The sequence below is a fragment of the Anabrus simplex genome, chromosome 2 (assembly GCF_040414725.1).
Source record: "Anabrus simplex isolate iqAnaSimp1 chromosome 2, ASM4041472v1, whole genome shotgun sequence".
Taxonomy (NCBI): domain Eukaryota; kingdom Metazoa; phylum Arthropoda; class Insecta; order Orthoptera; family Tettigoniidae; genus Anabrus; species Anabrus simplex.
The window spans coordinates 989029669-989051439 of record NC_090266.1 but is presented as its reverse complement, the minus strand read 5'-3'; the positions used below and the strand labels follow the sequence as shown (position 1 = coordinate 989051439).

Below are 21771 nucleotides of genomic sequence, written 5' to 3'. Positions count from 1 at the left end.
TTATGCTCTGCTCTGAACCCTATCGTTTGGTCGATGAATTGACAAAAAACTCGCAACGACCCCAAGATCCAAGAGTACGATATTGCTCTGCCGAAGCATCCGAGGCAGACGACCAACGATGGAACGGTAAGTTCAAGGGTGCAGTAAGGTATTTGTCTCCCAAATACTGACGGACTTTCTATGTTGGATTTTCACAGGGACTACCCAAGTGATTATCAAGTGTATGTTCGTTGGGGAAAGGAATATATGTGAAAGAATGTTTCTGTTACTGTTGCATAACTCCATCATATTCCCACAGAAAACAATCCTGTAATAAAAATATATTTCCTCAGGTATTTATTAAATTACTTGTGGTTACTGTCCTTCAAAATGTTTCTAATAGTTCAAAATCCTGAGACTAATACCAATGGAATCTGCAATTTTCCTGAGAGAGCAGACGCGGCTCCATAATACGATCTGCAGAGCTGCAGAACCACCACAATGAAAGATATACAGTAATATATAGCGATTAGCGATCCCGTCCTTCATGTTGAGTGTTTATATCGAGCCAGAGATCGATTCCCATACAGCTGCTGGTGATCTGGCAACCCTGTTTAGATCTGTGAACGACAGAACATTAGGAGAGCACACTTAACTACAAGCTTTCTTCCGATAGGTGGCTAAGGGTCGCCCATAAGGGTCTGTATGAACTGCACGCCTTGCAGTACGTATCACCTATTCCCGTGACCATAGAGTTAGTAAATAATACACTAGATAGCGCCACTGTCCGTGAGAGAGTCGCTGAAGCGAGCGAGCATGTTGAAATCACAGCTGTTTGGGGAAAGCTCCCTTCATTGTACTCATCAGTGTAAATAGAGAACTTATAAAACTGTGTGGATATTAATATGGTTTAAAATTCTTACATGTTAACATTCTCAGATACTACAGTATAGTTGTGATGCTTCTGTTCAATAGAAAGAAAGCCCAAATAGCTTAAATACAGGACAAATGCGTGATAAAAGAGGATGGTTGTGATTAAGTAACACAAAATCAATTTGCTGTCCATGTTAAGTCTTCAAACAACGTGCCTTATGATTGGGGTATGTATATTTTTCTATCTTCGGTGTAAATGATCAGGACTTCAGCAAAATTCTATCCAACGACCGAAAACATTCTCTCTCGTACGAAGCAAATGAGCGAGTTCTTAGGCCTACAAGTAATCATGACTATGTTTCTCCGTAATGGCAGTGAATTCTTCTGAGTTAGGTAGTCATGAAAATGAAAACAGAAACGCTAGTACCATCAGATGATGTTTCCCCTCCATTAAGAAAGCCGGCTGCAGGTCTCGGAATGAATGTGTCGATAGGTCAACAATTTTTTTCGATAAGCGGAAGAGGGGCTTTATTTTTGTAACTTTTTAATTGTTGTCTTTTGTACGAGTCAGTTATTTATATTGTCGATGTCCCTCGAAATCGGGGTCTTACAAATTGAGATGAACGTCTACCTGTATTATTTCGGTACATTTTCGAGAACTTCACACTGATAGGACATGGAATAAAGCGTTTCCGCGGGGTTGGAGGACGGATTCACACGAGATCATTATTATTATTTTGTAAGGGGCTTTACATCGCACGGACACAGATAGGTCTTATGGCGACGATGGGAGAGGAAAGGCCTAGGAGTGGGAAGGAAGCGGCCGTGGCCTTAATTAAGGTACAGCCCCAGCATTTGCCTGGCGTGAAAATGGGAAACCACGGAAAACCATCTTCAGGGCTGCCGACAGTGGGATTCGAACCCACTATCTCCCGGATGCAAGCTCACAGCCGCGCGCCTCTGCTCCACACGAGCTCAGCTGACACTTCCCGTATACAATACGAATTTAGATGTGTGGACTGGGCGTCACAGAGCAGAACCACCAACATTATTGAGCACGAGCCGCCACTCCACCACTTTAAGGATTATATTCTCCACAATTTCGTTGTCGCTGTTAGGGGCTAGATTATTACATCTCCATATTTTATTAACGATTCCACTTTCTTCAAACGTTTTCTTTATGTTCCAAATATTGTGCTTTCATGGCACATAACATTCAGAAAACTTAAGTGAAAACACTTCTCTTACCTGCTACATGGAATCTCCCCCACCCCCCATAATATCAAGCATTACTTTTTCTTCAACACTGTAGTATAATAATAATAATTCCGTGTGGCTATTTCTAGTCGAGTGCAGCCCTTGTAAGGCAGACCCTCCGACGAGGGTGGGCAGCATCTGCCATGTGTAGGTAACTGCGTCTTAATGTGGTGGAGAATAGTGTTATGTGTGGTGTGTGAGTTGCAGGGATGTTGGGGACAGAACAAACACCCAGCCCCCGGGCCACTGAAATTAACCAATGAAGGTTAAAATCCCCGACCCGGCCGGGAATCGAACCCGGGACCCTCTGAACAGAAGGCCAGTACGCTGACCATTCAGCCAACGAGTCGGACAACACTGTAGTAATTCGTTTCAATTTTGTTATTAACCAAAATTATTAATAAAAGAAGTCTTTAATTTTTCGACTTCATTTGTTTTGTAAAATTGTAATGATTAGTTGCTGATTAAAGAATCAGGCCTACTAAAAGTTAAGACATTTGTTTCTTTCTCTAATAATAAAAAATCAAGGGTACATTTGTTGTTGTTGTTGTTGTTGTTATATTATGATTCCTCTTTAACTCTTAAAAATAAATGACTTGCAACGTTTTCTTTAAAATGATCAGGTTGAGGGCATTTGAGAAAAATAGATTTCCTTCAGTATGTTAAATTCCTTAGTCCATTATTTTAATTTACAGACAATACAACGACAAATATAGCAAATATAATTCTATTTAACATTTCTGTATCTTTTAATGTTCTTTTTAAAATGTCCTAATAATCTGATAAGACTAGCCCCTCCCATTTGAGCTCTGTCAAACGTTAATTGATTGAGCCCCAACCTGCAATACTTTAAGTGAGCACCGGATTAACAACACAACATATCCAACTAATTAATGTCAAAGAGAAAAATAGATGTATTTATCATAAGTTACTGTAGTAAAGTGCCATCGATTAATGTGGTCTGTCTCACACACTTGTTTTATTGTTTCAGGCCGCTAGTCCTGCCTGTACCGAGCTGGAGACCATTGTGTTAGATTGGCTGGGTGAGTTTCTCCACGACCGATATTCCACCTCATCTATTTTATCAATTTTCAATAGTTGTAGGGTGGCTTCTGAACAGCAATAGAAGAAGAGATAACGAAGGTAGAAATTTGACATTTAAGGTAACATTAAGTGTCTCTTGTACCCAACCCGTGGGCATGGTCTAGTGGTTAACATACTATCTTCCTGCCCAGTTGGCCCTACGGCAATGGAGGATTGAAGGTGCGCTCACCTTAAAAAGGGAATGGTTTCTTATACCATTTTTGACCACTCAACTCGAGAGAAACGATGGCCCGCTCTGCTCTGGTCCTAGCTCAGTTTAGCTATAAATACCAACCCGAAAGTTATACAGGTTATTAGATAGACTTCACATTCAGTAAATATAACAGCCCCTTCACGACGATGGTTTTTTTCTTGCTATTTGCTTTACGTCGCACCGACACATAGGCCTATAGTTCCTATGGCGACGATGGGATAGGAAATGCCTAGGAATGGGAAGAAAGCGTCCGTGGCCTTAATTAAGGTACAGCCCCAGCATTTGACTGGTGTGAAAATAGGAAACCACGGAAAACCATCTTCAGGGTTGCTGACAGTGGAGTTTGAACCCACTATCTCCTGGATGCAAGCTCACAGCTGCGCGCCCCTAACCGCACGGCTAACTCGCCCGGTCGACGATGTTTTATGTTGCTAAAATGAAGCAACATATTCCGATGTTTGTAAGGAAAATAAATACAAAATTATAATAATGTCACACAATTTGCCCCCGTAATAACGAGTGACCTCCGTAAGTTTAAACAAAGAAGATTCCGAAATAGAAAAAAGAAAGCCTCTTCTACCGTATGAATGCATCGAACAGAGCTAGTGAGATGCGGTTCAGCCGTGCTTTCGACATTACAATAGGGGTATGGAAGCTCTGTAGAAACATCCAGATTAAAGTATTGATTTGACTGCTGACCTCAGAGGAACTGAGAGTGGTCAATATGGCTAAGTTAAAGTAATATAATGACGTATAGCCTCCGGAGAGGCCTGGTGCAGGTCTTTTTCTAGTAGAAAGCCTATTAGGCGACCTGCATACCTGTGAAGATGAGGGCAATACCTAGGATGATTTCTAATGTTGAATACGCCACACACACCCAGCCACCGAGCCATTGGAATTAACCAATTAAGGTTACAATCCCCGACCCGGCCGGGAATCGAACCCGGGACCCTCTGAACCGAAGGCCGGTACGCTGACCATTCAGCCAACGAGTCGGACTAAGTTAAAGTGCTACACTGTTTATGTCGAAGTCGTAATACTGCTTTTACTGGTGACATGATCTACCTTTCAACACTAACTTTTTACATTCTACTCCTTCTTCCGACAATGTTCAGTAATGTATTTATTTATTTATTTATTTATTTATTTATTTATTTATTTATTTATTTATTTATTTATTTATTTATTTATTTATTTATTTATTTATTCGTTTCAGAATACTATAAATACATATACAAATATACTCAGCCAAGGCTAAGTAATTATTCATACATTTTGTCAAGAGATGGTGTAATATGCACATTACATGAAGGAAGATGCGAATGAGAGATCAAACATAACAAATAAAGACTTTCGAGTATACTTTAACCATTTCAGTCCTCCAATTTCGATCATCCTTCTTTACCAGCGTTGCTTATAAGAAATATGATTCATTTTTTAAATTTATATCTCTCTTCTGTTGGATTTCAACCGCTCTTCACGCGAATGCCTTTTAAACAACTTGTCAGTAGTTATTATTGTCATCACCAGAACGTAGCAGGGCGCACACACAGGACTCACTCACAACCTCGCTGTAACGGGACATATCTTCGCAGCAGCACCTCCAGTGGTTTTTGATCGGCCGGGTGGCTTCTTCACATCTATAATAACAGCTCCCGCCGACCTGAATCAGCATATCGGCCGACTCCTAGTTGGATGTCAGCCTCCCTATTACGCTCAACAATGACGACGACGACGACGACCACCACCACCACCACCACAACGACTTCCGCCCTCACCTTTTCCTCCCACCCTATGACAACTATTACGTCATCCCATCCTACACCACTTATGTCCACATCTTTCTCCGTGCCACAAACTTTTCCTCAGGTCAGTGTACCACCTCCTCGTTTTCTGCGCCACCGTTCACTACCTGTCTCTTCGTCTGCACATACACTATCTACGACACCGTCAACTCCAGCCGCATCAGCATTGGCCGCCCGTCAAACAACATCACCGCCATCAACATCAGATACCAACACAGTCTTCAGTTACGTCGTTCGCGGCGTCGACCCACTCATCTCCGTAATAGAAGTCCAACGCTAGCTACGTCTTCACGCCATACCAGTTCCGAGGGCGTTTCGGATCTTCAACTCCACCGGCCTAACATACTTAGTGCGCCTACAGCTACCCACTGCAATAGCCGTCGACCATCTCTTCGCCACAGGTGCCCCCATCTACGGTCGTCTCCATAACGTCGAACCCTCTCGTTCCCCTCCACAATCTAGACATCCCCTCACCACACCACGTCGCCGCACCCGGCCTGATCATCCTCCTTTTCAATCACCCCACAACGTCCGTCCACCTTCTCCCCTAATTAATATCTCCTTCCCACCGCCGCCAACACTCGAACATCTCCGACACCTCGCAACTATACTGTATCACATCGCCTTCACACTTCACCACCTCACCCTTCCACGCAACTTCCATTTAAGCACTCCCGTGTAAACGTCCATTTCTTCCCATCTTCATAACCAAGTAACCCGATCTCCTCTTCTCAATAAATATTCACATCGCTTTACCCATCCTCTTCATTCAGCCACACCGCACTGCTCGCTTTACTCATCTCCCGGCCCGAGTGAGAGCGTCACTCTCTAGGGGGCCCACCCCGCCCAAGAAAACCAAAAAAACAACGTAGCAGCTCATAAGCAGAGTACGGGAAGATACTGTTGTGCGCTAGAATTGTCACGCAGTAGGTTGGCGCGCAAATATGCTGAAATAAATTATCTAAAATATTGTGTTCTTTGTGCTTGATTTGAGAAAAAAAACTCGTGCGTGTTCTTGTAGGGATTATTTTATGCCTGGATTGTTAATTTACCGTTTAAATGATTTTTTACGCAAGGAAAGTCCAAAGTACCACGTGTTGCTTATAAGGAACTGTAGTACGAAGTGAAAGTTCTGTTATGCAATATTTCTCCATGTGAATACAAAGTTCAAGGTTATGCAACTTCGCTTTGCAGGTTAAAAAATGACGGAGCGGCAATTTTTTATCCTTACATGCCATTTTTCATTATGGCGGGTTGTCGGTCACATGTAACTGAGCCGTGCGGTTAGAGGCGCGGCTGTGAGCTTGCACCCGGGATATAGTGGGTTCGAATCCCACTGTCGGCAGCCCTGAAGATGTACCTGAATTATGGCCACGGCCGATTCCTTGCAACTCCTAGGCCTTTCCTATCCCATAGTCGCCATAAGACCTATCTGTGTCGGTGCGACGTAAAGCCACTAGCAAAAAAAATATGTACCTGATACTGAGCTACAATTTCTGCTGAACTTGCTGACAATAAATTCAGAACATACATTGATATTCCTAATGATGATGTATCGGATATTGGGGATGAAAACAAAAATACTGCATGTAGAGAAGTAAACCAGAATAATCAGACTGAGGCTGAAGGAACAGGAACGATTTCAATTACCTTGGTAGGAAAGGATGCGTGGCAAGAACATTTGGAAGTTAGAGAGCGGCAAATGGAGTGACAAGACAAAAAAAAGGAAACTTACTACAATTCAGAATGTTGACAAAATAAATATTGATGAGCTTTTTTTCTAACATTCCTGTGTCTGTTTGGATTTCGGGTGGAGGTATATAGAAATACTGATGTAGATTATCTGCCAGAGTCTGATGTTAGCGGCAGTATCTCTAATGGAGCGACCCATAATACCATTTCAATGTCAATAAAAATAAAAACTACTACGACATATGCCATAGGAGCCATGGTACTACTATTGTGTCCGAAGAAGGAGAACTGAACCTGCAGCAAGGCGGTCTAAATACACTATCCACAATATTATTTCCATGATTTCTAATATGAAATTATCTCAGTCTATCTTAGTAAGCTTGAAATCTTTATTCATTTTCAACTGGAAGAAAGTTGAAATGAAATAGGTAGTTTATTTCACTTGTTCTGTAGGGAACTCCGACACTTATATGACTCCATTCTGGTAGTAGATATTTCGCTAAGTATTTGCACATCATTAGAAATAGGTCTGCAGAAAGTATACCATGTAAGTGCCACATCATAAATTTCTTCCAGTATTTATGGCGTTAAAATCATTATTCCCTCTCTTGAGTATGGCTGAGTGATGTAACTTATCAATTGAGAAGGGATAACCAGGCTGGATTCATGACTTGGGAACTACGACGCGAAGCGACCATCATGTAGCTTGTGGAGTACCGGACCGGATTTCTAATGTCAACAAAACACACATTTCGTGTTTTTACGTTTTGTCACAAAACGTCAGCTTGACTGTGCCATGATGCAAGTTGACCAGTACGTTCCGACGCTGAGTCTTGATGAAATCAGAATACACAATGAAATATAGGCACGTACTCTGCGCGCTACGTGACGGTTGCTTCAAGGTGGTAAGTCCTACATTGCCATCTCTGCAGCTACGTACAGGTAGTTGAGTTCTGAGAATGGTGTTATTTTCCAAAGGCAGTAGATATGTGCAGAGTGGCTGATATTATCTCTACAATGCTGACATTATGTCTAGTATCTTCTCCTCGCAGTTCATTTAACACAGTTGTCCACATGAAATGACATATAGAATAATATCATCTTCTCCATCCCCATTACAACATTCATCTCATTTCACCTGTACATAGTGACTGTGAGACTGGATTTCACTAACTTATTTCATTACCCTCACTCCTGAAATGTATTGTCATGGTCCCAATTTTACCTGACCTTTCATAGCATTCTGCTGAGCTTAGATAGGCAGAAACGGACTCACGAGTCAATCAAGTCCCCATTGTGACATTCAACATATCTCCCGTATATTCAGAGACTATCAGGCTGAACTTTATCTTATGCCTTTCATTGCTCCCACTCCTGAAATGCACAGGTTTGCGGAGCACGCAGCAGACATCCACCACCCTTCCCAAACACACATTACTACCGCGGAATTGCCACTGATGAAGTTGATGCTCATAGAGAGTGCAGATCCCAAACAATTATCAGAATAATGCTTTTCACGTTCAGTGGGAGAATATATCAAATGTTATTAAGGTCCAAAATTATTGTCTGGTTCGAGAAGCTGAAGGAGACTTTGAAACAGCAGCCATGAAATGGAAGTCACAAGGCAGCCGAAGACCTCATGACCAGGAAGCAGTTCTACGTTGAAAAGGACTGTCGTTAAAGAAGCCGAGTCTATGAGGAAATCTTGGAGAAAGATGAAATATCCGACCAAAAACCGGATCCGCACTTTGCTCTAGTGGGAGATGTCTTCTTCTCCCCTTTTCTCTTTTTCTTTCCACACTCTGATGGGGTTCTGCTGTGAACTATGACTCAAATGTTGATTTGGCCCTGTTTTAAGATCGCATACCCTTCCTGAAGCCAACCCAAAGTCGAGGGATGTATGCACTTTTCCGTGTTTCTGTGGTAGTTGACGGTGTGGTGTGTACACGAAGACGTGTGTATTCATACATTCACAAACACTCAATTTCCAAATCACAGGAATTAACCATACGCGGCTACAATCCCCGACTCGTCCGGGAATCGAACCCGAATCCCCTGAACCGAATGCCACGACACTGACCATTCAGCCAAGTAACCGGACAGGAACTAAATGAAGTAATATAAACAGAAATTATGAACTGAAGTTAAATAATGTTCCGCAGTACAATTTCAAGAATATGTAGCAAGAATGGCCAGTATTGCTCAATGGAGCTGTTGGAAGTATTAGGCCTATGATTACAGAGTTCTTCGCGATTTCTAGTCCCCAACTGTGTGCAGCGGGCAGCATCCTGTCATGGTGCACATCATCCAACCACTGAAATCGGCCGACTCTTGCTGTAAGGTATTAATAGATACTGTTGATAAATTGGCCTCATTTCTAAGATCACTTAATTCAAATATATAGCTTCTTCAGATGTTAGTATAAAATGCTTTCCTTTCCATCCAGCATGTCTCATTATATACCTACAGTATAGGCCGTAGACTAACTAGCTGAGTAACTGAAAACGTCTTCAGTTTTAGGAAAATTGAATCAATTGGGCTGCTCCAAGAAACGCCATAATTCTATCCTTATGACATCGTTTAATCTTGTCAGTACGCAATCGTCATCGTTATTGCATTGCTAAATCTGTCAATTTAATGCATAGTACTAATTATGATTGCTCTGTGTTACTGTAATATGTGATTGAAAGATACCATCAGTAGAAGTGGCTAGTTAATGATATATTTTGGTGTCAACAGGTAAAGCTATTGGTCTACCACAAGAATTCCTCACCTTCGCCACCAACAGCAGGGGAGGTGGCGTCATACAGGTAAGTTCTCAGTCCACTGTGCCATTGTCACTGCTAAGTACATTAAGATACAGATGATATTGTTAAATTGTTTCATTTCAAACTTTTGAATAGTTTGTAAATCTAGGGAAAATGACTAAGTAGGCCTACAGTCCATGGTCGAGTTATATGAACATATCTATGATATAACTAAATCATAAATAGGTCGTTTGCAATCCTGTCCTTTGGTCTAATACGAAACATTGTAAAATATAATTGCTGGGTGTAAACCACCCGATGTATACAACAACAAACTTTGTATTGAACGAGCACTCGCTTCGTTGTATTCGTAGAGCTATTATCAAAACTTCACACAGAGAAAAAGTATTTGTTAAAACACATATTTCTGAGAGAAAAAGTAAGTACAGTATGAATATATTGGAAGAAGGGTGAAATGTGAGGTTACCCTATTAACAGTTGAAAGAAGACGAAGACCGAGCTCGATAGTTGCAGTCGCTTAAATGCGGCCAGTATCCAGTATTCGGAAGATAGTAGGTTCGAACCCCACTGTCGGCAGCCCTGAAAATGGTTTTCCGTGGTTTCCCATTTTCACACCAGGCAAATGCTGGGGCTGTAGCTTAATTAAGGCCACGGCCGCTTCCTTCCCACTCCTGGCCCCTCCCTGTCTCATCGTCGCCATTAGACCTATCTGTGTCGGTGCGACGTAAAGCAACTAGCAAAAAAAAAAGACGAAGAAAAATTCGGATAATTGCGTTCATGAAACTGAGAAAATGAATATGTTGTAAGTGCGGAAATCCGTCACACTACCGGTACTTGTATTCTAGGCCAGTTGAATTGCAAATATAATCTTCAAATATTTAGTCATCTTTATCGTTGCCAAGTTACAAGTAATAGGTCTATCAACATTAGGATATGCGTAGAAATAAACTTGCTTTCCAATAAATGTGAAAAGTAAAATTTAGGAAAATATTTCATCTTAGCTTTCGGGCCCTATAGTGGATAAAATTCACTTATATAATTTCAAATTAATCTAGTCCACGTATGCAGAATTGAGCACTGTTGAATCAATCATTGTCAAAAGAAGATATGTCACAAAACTTATTTTTTTACAATTTGCTTTACGTCGCACCGACACAGATAGGTCTTATGGCGACAATGGGGTAGGAAAGGCCTAGGAGTAGAAAGGAAGCGGCCGTGCCTTAATTAAGGTACAGCCCCAGAATTTGCCTGGTGTGAAAATGGGAAACAACGGAAAATCATCTTTAGGGCTGCCGGCAGTGGGGTTCGAACCATCTACCTCTCAGATGCAAGTTCACAGCTGCGCGCTCCCAACCGCACGGCCAACTCGTCCGGTAACAAATATTTTGAGACACACACAAAAACAATCTCAGTTGAATTAATCACTTCATTTTAATATTTTAGTCATTTGAACATGTGAAGGAAAATGTTTAGAAATAACTGTAACTTCAGCAAATGCGCATGGTACCAATGCGGCAGCCATTTAAACTATAGTTTTAACAATGACTTTTACAACTTAGTCTTTTTCTGCTATTACTTGTTTAACCTTACTAGGAATATGAACGTATGAGTATACAAGGCAAGATTGCTACGCACAAATAATATTGATAAATGCAGAAAAATTCTAACGAATGCAATTAAATCACTCAGTGTAGTACCCATTTTGATTAGTATACCTTTTCCTCACATTAATAAAACTAAATTTCGGGAGTATATTTTACAAACATCTAACGTTCTCAGCGTTCTTAACCATATTCTTTAACATTTCCATGATCACTATCCCCACTTTATACCTGGACTTATTTCGTATGTGATCTTGCCCAACATAGGAACTTGAAGTTGAAATCGTAACCGACACCGTGAGGGGAAAGGGTTGCTAGACCATCTAACTTCTTTCCATTTATTAGAACTCATCGTGTTAAGATTTCATGGTTGTACACTTGTTAACTGCCAAAGTGAATATATACGAGATTAAACCATTCGCAAATGATTTAATAGTAACAGTAAATGCTGACTGAGCCAGCTTGCCACAGTGAACGACAGAGAACAGCAATGCTCAACATAACGGACGTGTTCCGTGCTTTCAGTGTTAGGAAGCATGTGGACCACATATCGTCACAGCTGCGCCGAAACCGCGAATGAGACAATGCTCTTTCTATCCACTATTTCCCTTTATAATGGTCACGCTTCCAAGCCACATATTGATATGCAGTCCATCAGAACAATTTTTGTTGAGTTCATTTTCCTATGCACTTCTGTAAAGGAAAATGAATCTTAAATACATCATACTCTAGGAGTGGGTACATATGTCATGTAAACATACATTCCTAGAGTACGGTTCAGTCTTTACACACGCGGATAGGAAAAGAAACTCAACGAAAATTGTACTGATGGACTGCATACCAATGTGTGGCTGGGAGGCGTGACCAGTCTTATGGGAAATAATGGATAGGAAGAGCATTGTCTCATTCGCAGTTTCGGTGCATCAGCGACGATGTCCCTTTTTATCAATGGTTTGGAATACCGGAACATACAGGATGTAAAGAGTGATATATCTTCCTAAATATAGTCACCTTGTTGGTTCAATCAAGTGTTGCAGCGGTCCATTTGACAATGGATACCTCGAGTGAACAACGTCCGTGGTTGGACGTGAAAAGATTCTTCAGTGGCGTTTCGGACTCGCCATTGCTTGCGAATCGGTATCCCATGATAGTTTTTTTCTCACCTGGCCGCGCACTGTGCCTGACCTGATTTTCGCACGTCCTTTCTCGTCCATGATTAATTTCCCAACACCATCTGAACATTGCATACCGTAACGTATAATCATTCTCATACACATCCTTCATATGATGATAGGTCTAAATGCCAGCTCCGCTAACACAATCTGCTACCATAATGTGAATAACCGACGCTGGGCACTTCTGGACAAATTCATAGCAAAATCGTACCTAGTTGCGTTACTTACAAACAGTACACTAACGCTTCCGGACGATATCAGATTTCTACCTTACCATCCATGAAGCCACGCGCAATGTTCTCTTTCTTCGAATAACGACGCTCGTACCAACGTCTCGGTTTCATTTGGGTGACCTTTATACAGTATATGATGTGTTTTACTCTTGCATTATTCTGTCTTTTCCAGACGTCAGCAAGCGAGTGTGTTCTTGTCACCATGCTGGCTGCTAGGGCTCAAGCTATCAAGAGACTGAAGCAGCAGCAACCACAATTGGAAGAAGGAGTTCTGTTGACCAAGCTCATGGCCTATTGCTCGAAGGAAGCTCATTCGTGCGTTGAGAAAGCTGCGATGATATGCTTCGTGAAACTTCGCATTCTTGAACCAGACGATAAATGTTCCTTAAGGGGTGAAACTCTCAGACAGGTGAGTATCTATTTTGTATACCTGCTATGATATACACTAACTGTCTCCAAAGTCGTGTTCGATACGAGTTTATTTTAGTTCGAGGCAGAAATACTGTTTCCCATGCCTTGTATTTTTGCTACCTAGCTTTTGGTATTTGGTGCACCATTTTTGGGGTTAGTTTCTCCCCTGGGCCGCATTGTGTGTGAGTTAGTTGTGGGTGTCCGATTGTGTGTTATATGTGGAGTCTTTATTTTCTGTCTTGGTTTTGATCTGACTTCTTCCTCCCCTTCGGAATTTTGTGCGAGGCGGCATTTTACGTCTCTCACATCTGAGAAATGTTTCTGTTGTCTGTCCCCTGATTGAGACAGTATTGGCTGACTTTTCGGGGTTATATTCAGGAGATTGGTTCCTCTATGCCTGAGAAAGTGATGAAAACATTATAGCTGTTTATGTTTACCACTGCACACTATGTCAGGACTTCATGTACGAGGAGTGTCGAGCTTTGGGGCTCCTGATATGATCATTTCTCCGTGCCTGCGAGAAAGTGTTCCGACTCCTTGAATGATAAGGGTCATTGTTTCCCATATGCACCGTTATGTTTTGGGCTCTCTACCGGTAATGGCCTTGTACAAATGTGATTCCGTGTAAATGTCTGTGTTCCTGGGAGAAGTGTGTGGATTAAGTAGCCCTTTATTCCCTTTCCTTTTTATGTCTGCAATTTTCCATTAACTCTTGGTTTAAATTTTTCTAGGGGGTTCACTGGTGAACGCCATGAAAATTTTTGATATTGATTGCTTGTTTATTTCCTACGGGTCCACTATTTTATAATTTAACGACCGTATGACTGTTTTACTCTCCTATTTTCTCTTGGTATATTCAGGTCATCTTGGGGTTCCTTCTTGGGCGTGTGTTTCCTTTTCCTTAGGAATTCGGTGAAGGTCGAAGACGATTGTGGGTGCTGTTACCCTGGGGATTGGATTGTTAAGCTCCGAACTGACTTTGGGGGTAAATAAGATAACTGTTTATATGTGACGAAATGTGGAATCGCAAGCCGTGATTTCTCTTATTGGCTTGGAGTGTTACTGCCTCCATTGATATTGGTTGGAGATCAAATGTATATAACTCTATTGCGTGGGTGCACCAAATTTCCACTCGAGGCAAGTAACCATGTTTTTACCCGTAAGCACATCTATATTGGTGCTTTATATTTGTCTGACTCTGTCAGTAAATTATTTTTAAACTTCAGCTCTTAAATCGTATACTTTATCTTGTGTGCAAATAAATCATGTTATGTTATTTATTCTTCTGTTCAGTAGCTTGAAATACCTTAGATAGACGAGTTTGTTGGTAGGTCCAGTGGATTCAAGTTCGGGCGGTTAAACGTCTGGCCTGGTTACGATCAACAGCGTGTAGTGTATTTACTTTGTTTCTACTGCGTCTGAGAGTTATTTATATCTGCCTTGAAACTTGTTTTGGGATGTTATTCTTTATTGGTCTCTTGGTACCTGTGTTCGATTCTCAGCCTGTTCAGGGATTTTAATCGCGTCTGTTTAATTGAAGACCTCCACGGAAGAAGAATGTAAAACAAAATGAGTAATTTTTCAGGAGAGAGAAAAATTATTTACGGGACTTACTTCAAGATATACACTTCATTTTTTATTTTCTTATTTTTGCTACTTGCTTTACGTCGCACCGACACAGATAAGTCTTATGGCGACGATGGGACAGGGAAGGGTTAGGAGTGGGAAGGAAGCGGCCGTGGCCTTAATTAAGGTTCAGCCCCAGCATTTGCCTGGTGTGAAAATGGGAAACCACGGGAAACCATCTTCAGGGCTGCCGACAGTGGGGTTCGAACCCACTGTCTCCCGAATACTGGATACTGGCCGCACTTAAGCGACTGCAGCTATCGAGCTCGGTAAGATGTACACTACTTGAACCCTTGTCATATACAAGGGTACAAATGGTTTCAGCTATTAAAAACAATATTTTATTGTTATAACATAAGATTTTTAAAAAAATTGCTTATGAATTGACAGTGATACAATGGAAAAGGTACGTATCATCATCCATTTGTCCACAAAATAATATGCAAGACTGGAGTATTCCTTACATTGTTATATAGCTCTGCCACGAAATTTAAAAAGTGGTATGAGGGCTGGAAGGGGGTCCACTCAGTCTCGGGATGTCGACTGAGCAGATACGGGCGGGGGTTCGATTCCAATCTCAGCCATCCTCGAAGTGGTTTTCCGTGGTTTACCAATTCTCCTCCATGTAAATGCCGGGATGTTACCTAACGTAAGACCACGGCCGCTTCCGTCCCCCTTCCTTGTATATCCCTTCCGATCTTCCCATCTCTATACAAGGCTTCCGTTCAGCATTGCAGGTGAGACCGCCTGGGTGAGGTAGTGGTCCTCCTTCCCAGACACGTCCTCCCGACCCAACGTCTCACGCTCCAGGACACTGCGCTTGAGGCGGTAGAAGTGGGATTGCTTGCTGAGTCCAAGGGAAAAACCGAACCTGGAGGGTAAACGCATTAAGAAAGAAAGTAGAGAAATCCTGTACATGCACTTCGAACACACAAATCACAGCAAGTAATATTTCGATAATAATAATAATAATAATAATAATAATAATAATAATAATAATAATAATAATAATAATAATAACAATAATAATAATAATAATAATAATAATAATAATAATAATAATAATAATGATGAATGAATGAATGAATGAATGAATGAATGAATGAATGAATGAAAAACTACAACCTGTTTTCCAGTAAGTGACCAGGTTAGGGATGGTATGAAGCCCCATCTTGCGGCGAGGATAGGAACTGTGCCGGCTGCCGAAGCCTGTCGCACTCCTCTGGGGCAATGATTAATGACTGACAGATGAAATGAAATGATAGTGGAGAGAGTTTCTGGAATGAAAGATGACAGGGGAAACCGTAGTACCCGGAGAAAAACCTGTCCCGTCTCCGCTTCGTCCAGCACAAATCTCAAATGGAGTGACCGGGATTTGAACCACAGAACCCAGCGGTGAGAGGCCGGTGCGCTGCCGCCGGAGCCACGGAGGCAATAATAATAATAATAATAATAATAATAATAATAATAATAATAATAATAATAATAATAATAATAATAATAATAATAATAATAATAAAGATCTAAAGAAAACGTTTCAAAATGTAAATGTGTTCAACTCTTCTGTGGTGTAATTCAGTTTCTATCTCTAGTTTCTGCTGTGGTTCTATGAGGCCGATTCAAGTGTTTCCCTCTATGTTCAACTGATTAACCATTCTTAATTTTCGACTACAGTGTTTCAATGCTTGTTAGAGTTAGAGAATAAACACTACGCCATGTCTTCAAACAAACTTGGTGTTTCTAACCGTTGCCCATTAAAATAAGTATTTGAAGCTATAATGATTACGATAGATGCTTTCATCAGTGTAACATCCTTGAACATCACAAATCTCCATGTGCTGTCGAACCAAGAATGATGATTGTCCATTGCGTGTCATAGAATAATACTCGGCGAACAGAAATTCCTTTGTAATAGCATCGAGTACTGGGCATCATTCATAATTTATATTTGTATGTGGTTTCCTGCAAACAGAAAATAATATTTTATTATCCTTACAAGAAAAATGACTTTTCACTATGATAGATATTCAGTTTCATTCACGATACTGCTGTACATATAGTACGATATTATATGTCAATATTTACGCCTATGTTGTTTGAGTCATCAGTCCATAGACTTCTTTGATACAGCCCTCCATGCCACCCTATCCTGTGCTAAGCTTTCATTTCTACATAACTACTACATCCTGTATCTGCTCTAATCTGCTTGTCATATTCGTACCTTGGTCTACCCCAACCGTTCTTACCACCTACACTTCCCTCAAAACCCAACTGTACAAGACCTGGGTGTCTTAAGATGTGTCCTATCATTCTATCTCTTCTTCTTGTCATATTTAGCCAAATCGATCTCCTCTCACCAGTTCGATTCAGTATCTCTTCATTCATGATTCCATCTACCCATATCACCTTCAGCATTCTTCTGTAACACCACACTTCAAAAGCTTCTATTTTCTTTCTTTCTGAGCTAGTTATCGTCCAAGTTTCACTTCCATACAATGCCATGCTCCAGACGGTCTTCAAAATCTAATCGAATCTAATTGCAATGGGAATGCAGTGGCAGGCCAAAGAGGAGAATGTTATACTGTAGGAGAATTCGAATTGGGACGAAGGAATGAAAGAGGAAGTCGGCTGGTTGAATTCTGCACCGATCATATTTTAGTCCTTGCTGATACTTGGTTAAAGCACCACAAACGATGGCTGTATACGTGGATGGCACATGCGGACCCTGGAAAGTATCAACAATACTTCATTATGATTAGGCAGATATTCAGACACCAGGTGTTGGATTGCAAAACTTTCCCAGCATCAAATGTGGACTCTGACCACAACTTGTTGGTCATAAAATGCCATCTGAAGTTGAATAAATTGAAGATAGGAAGGAATGCAAGGAGATGGGATATAGACAAGTTGAAAGAAAAGAGTGTGAGGGAATGTTTCAAGAAACATGTTGCACAAGGACTAAATGCGAAGGCTGAAGGAAACACAATATAGGAATGATAGACAGTCGTGAAGAATGAGGTCAGTAGGGATGCTGAAGAAATACTAGGAAGAAAGGAAAAATCAACTAAGAATCAATGGATAACTCAGGAGATACTTGACCTGATTGATGAACGACGAAAAAACAAGATTGCAAAACATGAGGAGTGCAGAAAAAATATGGGCGATTAAAGAAGGATGGGGATAAAAAGTGCAGAACGAGCTAAGGAAGAATGGCTGAGGGAGAAGTGCAAGTATGTTGAGGGTTATATGGTCCTAGGAAGGGTAGATGCCTCTATACAGGAAAATCAAGGAAATCTTTGGAGAAAGGAAAACTAGGTGTATGAATATTGAGTGCTCAGACGGAAAGCCACTTCCGGGGAAGGAAGAAAAGCCAGAAAGATGGCAGGATTATATCCAACAGTTTGCATCAAGGCAAAGACGTAGATGATATGGTTCTGGAACAAGAAGAGGCTGTCGATGCCGATGAATTGGGAGACCCAATTTGGAGGCCACAATTAAAGAGAGCTTTGTGAGTCCCAAATAGGAACAGAGTACTTGGAATTGAAGACATTCCCTCTGAATTACTGACTACCTTATAACAAATCAGCATGGCGTGGTTATTCCATTTAATGTGCAAATGTGCGAAACAGAAGAACTGCCAGCCGATTTTCGACAGATTGTCGTTATACCTATTCCCATGGAAGTCGGTGCTGACAAGTGTGAAAACTGCCGCGGCGTTAGTTTAGTATCTCACGCCTGCAAAATATTGGCACGTATTATTTATACAAGAATGGAAAGGCAAGTTAAAACTGAGTTGGGAGGAGATCAATTTGGCTTCAGAAGAAATGTAGGAACACCTGAAGCAATCCTGACTTTACGTCTGCTCTTATAGGGAAGAATTAAGAAGGACAGGCCCACGTGGATGGCGTTCGTAGATCTAGAAAATGCATTCGACAATGTTGATTGGACCAAGTTATTTGAGATTATGAAGGTGATCGGGATCACATACCGAGACCGACTCTGTATAAAAATCAGTCTGCAGTGATAAGAGTCGAGGGCTTTTAAGAATAAGCAGCAATTCAGAAAGGAGTGAGGCAAGGCTGCAGTTTGTCCCCTCCTTTTCAATGTTTATATAGACCAAGCGGTAAAGGAACTCAAGGAGGAACTTGGAATGGGAATCACAATCCAAGGAGAGGAAATCAAGACCCTGAGATTTTCCGATTTTATTGTTATTTTATCTGACACTGCAGATGATCTGGAGAAACTGCTGAATGGTATGGACAGAGTCTTGGGTAAGGAGTATGAGATGTAAAGGAAAAAAATTAACGGAGTGCAGTCGAACGAAGCCAGGTAATGCAGGAAATATTAGATTAGGAAATGATATCTTAAAGGAAGTAGATGAATACTGTTACTTGGGTAGTAAAGTAATTAACGATGGTGGAATTAAGGAGGACATAGAAGGCAGACTAGCAAAAGCAAGAAAATCTTTTCTTAAGAAAAGAAATTTTCTCACTTCGAACATTGGTATAGGGATTATAAAGATGTTATTGAAGACTTTCGTTTGGAGTGTGGCATTGTTTGGAAGTGAAGCATGGACGATAACTCGATCAGAAAGAAAGAGAATAAAAGCTTTTGTAATGTGGTGTTACAGAAGAATGCTGAGGGTTAGATGGTTAATCGAATCACGTATGAAGAGATACTGAATCGAATTGGCGAGAGGAGGTCGATTTGGCTAAATTTCACTAGAAGAAGAGGTAGAATGATAGGACACATCTGAAGACACAAAGGACTTGTTCGGTTGGTTTTTAAGGGAAGTGTAAATGGTAAGAATGGTAGAGGTAGAACAAGGTATGAATATGACAAGCAAATTACAGCAGATGTAGGATGCAGTTGTTATTTAGAAACGAAACGTTAGCACAGGATAGGGTGGCATGCAGGCTGCATCAAACCAGTCTATGGACTGATGGCTCAAACCCAACAACATCAGTTCATGAGGAAATCTCTTTAAAAAAGGTTCTAGAAACCGATTTTATATCAAAAGAGGAGAGAGGCCTATATTTTGAAGGGAAATTCTATATACAGTAAGTATGTAAGTGGAGTGGTCAACAGCTCAGCACTAAGAAAAAATAAACGAAAATGTTAAAGTCAAATACAAATTTGATCAGGGAGGCCAGCAAATATGATAGTATTCTAGTAACCAGCGTGTAAATTTTCGCAGAGAATGTGTCACTACAAATTTACTACTAGTTAAGGGCAGCAAGCGACATCACCGCAAGGGTTTGTTCTGAGAGTTAGGAAGCACGTGCGCATACAAGTTGCCCTGTCACTCCTCCCACCTTCACGTCTGCTTCAACCTCAGCCTCCACATCCACTCTTACTTCCACGCCCGCGTCCGCATCCACGTTCACCTCCACCTCCACCTCTGCCTTCACCTCCAGCTCCGCGTCCTTCTCCACCTGAAGCTCTACGTCTACCTCCACCTCCATTTCCACCTCCGCCTGTACCTCCATCTCAGCTACCTCCTCTACCTCCACTTTGTTCCCCACCCCTACCAAGGTTCAATACTCGGTCGGGTAGGAAAGTTAAGTGTTTGAATTGAAGCTAAAGCTCCCAAACGAAGCCCCATATCTCTCATAAGAGCCCCGTAGTTACCGAAAGAATCACCCCAGAGAGTCTCATCCATATGAGCCCGTAGCCGCCGCGACTGCCAGCATGATCTTAATAGCAAAAATTAAAATCTGCAACTCACACCACTTACCTCCACCCTACCATAAGAGCTCTCAAGAGAAGCACCTTAGCGCCTATAAGATGTCTTACAGCACCCAAAAAGGTCCGGTAATGCTTAAAAGATGTCCTATAAATCCCAAAAGCGGTCCTATAATGTACTAAAGAAGCCCCGTAGCACACAAGAAGGATCTTATAATGCCGAAAAGAAGCTGTATAACACACAAAACAGGTCCTACAATGCCCATAAGATGCCCCGTGGCACAGAAACAAGGTCATGTATTACCTGCGCATCTGCGAGGTGAACCCGGGTTTTCGAACTCGAAGTAAAACTGTGTAAGCCGCTAAGGTAGCTGTCCAGAGTTAGCCACCCGTAAGGGTCATAATATCCCTTGCTCCAGCTCCCTAAATTTATTCCTATAAAAACAAGTCACCATCTTATTCAAAATTCCAAGCTCAGATCCGAGTCCCTGATGTCACATTCAAGAGTTTGGCCTATATAAGTAATGTATACGTATTAGCCCTTAACCAACTCCCTAGTCCCATAAGGACAATGAGTAGCCGCCATCTTCTTCAAAAGTAGTAACTCAGGTCCGAGGCCCTGAGTTAGCCCAGAAGCATGTCTCATAGTTAGGTTAAGCCTGTAAGTTTAAGCTTGTACTTTAATGCGACTAGCCTCTTTGGACATCGACTTTGAGTATGTAAAGTTAAAGCTCCTGTGAGGTGAAGCCCGGAGTCGAATCTGAGCCTATAAGGTTAAGCTTGCTCTCTTCTGTGCTTCGAACTTGGGTCGGTGAGTGAGGCATCCCTGTGAGCAGTAGCGGTGATTAGAGGGGGCGAGGGGAGCAGTGCCCCCCCACTTTGTGGAGAAAACATTACATTTTATTCCATTTTAGCCGGCTGAAACTAGGAATTATAGGAATTTTTTTGCTAGTTGCTTTACGTCGCACCGACTCAGATAGGTCTTATGGCGACGATGGGACAGGGAAGGGCTGGTAATGGGAAGGAAGCGGCCGTGGCCTTAATTAAGGTACAGCCCCAGCATTTGCTGGTGTGAAAATGGGAAACCACGGAAAACCATTTTCAGGACTGCCGACAGTGGGGTTCGAACCTACTATCTCCCGAATACTGGATACTGGCCACACTCAAGCGACTGCAGCTATCAAGCTCGGTGAACTATATTTTTTTGAAATTTAAAAAAAAGCAATTTGTACAAGCCCTGTTGTCTTATCAGCGAATGTTTTACTTTACTGTCTTTAATTATTAATGGAAATATGCAAAAAATGTCTTTCGTCGCGAATAACCGATTTGTATAGCACCACAGCAAGTAGTGGAGACTTTGTATGGGCTG

General features: G+C 41.5%; 1 protein-coding gene across 1 annotated transcript in view; it reads left to right on the top strand.

Moving 5' to 3' along the window:
- The window catches only part of Tdc2 (Tyrosine decarboxylase 2), a 412190-nt gene that overhangs the window by 223572 nt on the left and 166847 nt on the right, over positions 1-21771 (top strand). Inside the window, exons 4-6 of the mRNA XM_067141851.2 lie at positions 3101-3152; positions 9643-9713; positions 12853-13089. Coding sequence (XP_066997952.2) covers positions 3101-3152; positions 9643-9713; positions 12853-13089 — 360 coding nt within the window. The remainder of the gene's footprint in view (positions 1-3100; positions 3153-9642; positions 9714-12852; positions 13090-21771) is intronic.